General features: G+C 57.6%; 1 protein-coding gene across 1 annotated transcript; it reads left to right on the top strand.

The window, feature by feature from the left end:
• The first annotated feature begins 75 nt into the window (after window positions 1–75).
• Window positions 76–2,302, top strand: SLC39A4 (solute carrier family 39 member 4). The gene is made up of 4 exons (XM_018575193.1): window positions 76–248; window positions 1,389–1,576; window positions 1,655–1,810; window positions 2,280–2,302. Exons 1-3 carry the CDS (start codon window positions 104–106, stop codon window positions 1,781–1,783), a joined length of 462 nt encoding a protein of 153 aa, XP_018430695.1. The 5' UTR covers window positions 76–103; the 3' UTR covers window positions 1,784–1,810; window positions 2,280–2,302.
• The last annotated feature ends 706 nt before the right edge of the window (window positions 2,303–3,008 follow it).

Genomic DNA, 3,008 nt, shown 5'->3' on the forward strand with positions numbered 1-3,008 from the left:
TCACATCAGTCTCTGTACAGAGGAGCTGACACTCTAATGTAGATGCTGGTGTTGGGAGGTGACCCCGGCGCTCACGTCTCTCTTGTTGGTCGCAGAGCTGCGGATGATCCCGTACATGATCACTATCGGGGACGCCATTCATAACTTCGCGGACGGTCTCGCTATGGGAGCCGCGTTCTCCACGTCCTGGAAAGTGGGATTGGCCACGTCGCTGGCCGTGTTATGTCATGAGCTGCCGCACGAGCTGGGTGAGTCCTGTATGCCCCTCCCACTGCAGGGTGACTGACGGAGGTATGCCCCTCCCACTGCAGAGTGACTGATGGAGGTATGCCCCTCCCACTGCAGGGTGACTGACGGAGGTATGCGCCTCCCACTGCAGAGTGACTGATGGAGGTATGCCCCTCCCACTGCAGAGTGACTGATGGAGCTCTGCTTCTCCCACTGCAGAGTGACGGATAGGGGTATGCTCCTCCCACTGCAGGGTGACTGATGGAGTTTCTGCCCCTCCCACTGCAGGGGGACTGATGGAGGTCTGCCCCTCCCACTGCAGGGTGACTGATAGGAGTTTATCCCTCCCACTGCAGGGTGACGGATAAGAGTTTGCCCCTCCCACTGCAGAGTGACTGATGGAGGTATGCCCCTCCCACTGCAGAGTGACTGATGGAGGTTTTGCCCCTCCCACTGCAGGGGGACTGATGGAGGTCTGCCCCTCCCACTGCAGGGTGACTGATAGGAGTTTATCCCTCCCACTGCAGGGTGACGGATAAGAGTTTGCCCCTCCCACTGCAGAGTGACTGATGGAGGTATGCCCCTCCCACTGCAGTGTGACTGATGGAGCTCTGCTTCTCCCACTGCAGAGTGACGGATAGGGGTATGCTCCTCCCACTGCAGGGTGACTGATGGAGTTTCTGCCCCTCCCACTGCAGGGTGACTGATGGAGGTCTGCCCCTCCCACTGCAGGGTGACTGATGAATGTCTGCCCCTCCCACTGCAGAGTGACTGATGAATGTCTGCCCCTCCCACTGCAGGGTAGGACATGCCCCTCCCACTGCAGTGACTGATGGAGTTCTGCCCCTCCCACTGCAGGGTGACTGATGGAGTTCTGCCCCTCCCACTGCAGGGTGACTGATGGAGTTCTGCCCCTCCCACTGCAGGTTGACTGATGGAGTTCTGCCCCTCCCACTGCAGAGTGACTGATGGAGGTATGCCCCTCCCACTGCAGGGTGACGGATAGGGGTATGCCCCTCCCACTGCAGTGTGACTGATGGAGGTATGCCCCTCCCACTGCAGAGTGACTGATGGAGCTCTGCTTCTCCCACTGCAGAGTGACGGATAGGGGTATGCTCCTCCCACTGCAGGGTGACCCCATGTACACTTTGTCTCGGCAGGTGACTTCGCGGCTCTGCTGCACGCCGGTCTGCGGGTGCGTTGGGCTCTTATCCTGAATTTCGGCAGCGCTCTGACGGCCTTCATCGGTTTGTACATCGCTCTGTCCATAGCGGCCGATGAAGCCATCCAGCGGTGGATATTCACGGTGGCCACGGGTCTCTTCCTGTACGTGGCCTTGGTGGACATGGTAAGGGCGAGCTTCCTGTATTTCCTGTACTTCCTGTCACATGTCTGTCCCCGGCTGACTCCGCCTCTTCTCTTCCAGCTGCCGGCCATGATGAATGTGAAGGACCGCCGGCCGTGGCTGATCTTCTTCCTCCACAATCTGGGGCTCCTCGTGGGCTGGACCATCCTCCTGCTGCTGTCCATCTATGAGGAGAACATCACCGTATGAGGCTCCTCCCCCGCCATCATGTGATCCCTCCCCCACCATCATGTGATCTCTCCTCCTCCATCATGTGATCCCTCCTCCTCCATCATGTGATCCCTCCTCCTCCATCATGTGATCCCTCCTCCTCCATCATCATGTGATCCCTCCTCCTCCATCATCATAATGTGATCCCTCCCCCACCATCATGTGATCCCTCCCCCTCTGCCATCATGTGATCCTTCCTCCGCCATCATGTGATCTCTCCCCTTCATGTGATTCCTCCGCCATCATCAAGTGATCCCTCCTCCCCCATCATCATGTGATCCCTCCTCCTCCATCATCATGTGATCCCTCCTCCTCCATCATCATGTGATCCCTCCTCCTCCATCATCATGTGATCTCTCCCCCATCATGTGATCCCTCCTCCTCCATCATCATGTGATCCCTCCTCTGCCATCATGTGATCCCTCCTCCTCCATCATCATGTGATCCCTCCTCCGACATCATGTGATCCCTCCTCCTCTGTATGAGCTCCGCCCACTGTCAGGACGGACCTCAGTCATTCCTTTAAAGGGACAGTGCGTCCTGTTGAGGAGTTCCGCAGCATGAAGACAGTTTTTAGCACTTTCTGGGGCCGCCCCCCGTGTGGGATCCTCATTCTCAGTCTTCCCTCCTCAGGATAACACGCAATGACTCTTATACTGAATGTGATCAGAACACACGTGTTGGCGGTAACTCAGGTTGGACACGTTACTCTGTATGTAGCAGTGTCAGGGGCCCGCCGCCTTAAACAGGGGCCCCTCCTAGAGATGAATAAAGACCCGGTGTCTAATGCTGGTGGTTGTGGATTGGAGGAGACAACAGAGTGATAAAGGGAAAGACGCCGGTCCATAGTGCACGAGCTGGGGACACACGCACACGCAAGGGGTGTCACCACAAGCACGCTATTGTGCACGCCTGGAGCTCCCGGTCCGAAAAATGGGCTCCGCCAGATAAAGACCGGTACACGCCAGATACAGACCGGTACACGCCAGATACAGACCGGTACACGCCAGATACAGACCGGTACACAGGTCACTCCCACTATCAACAATCACTTCACATAGAATATGAAGGGGCTAATAAAGGGGGGTGGCAGAGGAGGCGGCTGCTCTCCCCCGCTCTCTCTCCTGTCTCCCCCGCTCTCTCTCCTGTCTCCCCCGCTCTCTCTCCTGTCTCCCCCGCTCTCCCTCCTGTCTCCCCCGCTCTC

Source organism: Nanorana parkeri, unplaced genomic scaffold (genome assembly GCF_000935625.1).
Source record: "Nanorana parkeri isolate BGI_ZX_2015 unplaced genomic scaffold, ASM93562v1 scaffold3621, whole genome shotgun sequence".
Classification (NCBI taxonomy): domain Eukaryota; kingdom Metazoa; phylum Chordata; class Amphibia; order Anura; family Dicroglossidae; genus Nanorana; species Nanorana parkeri.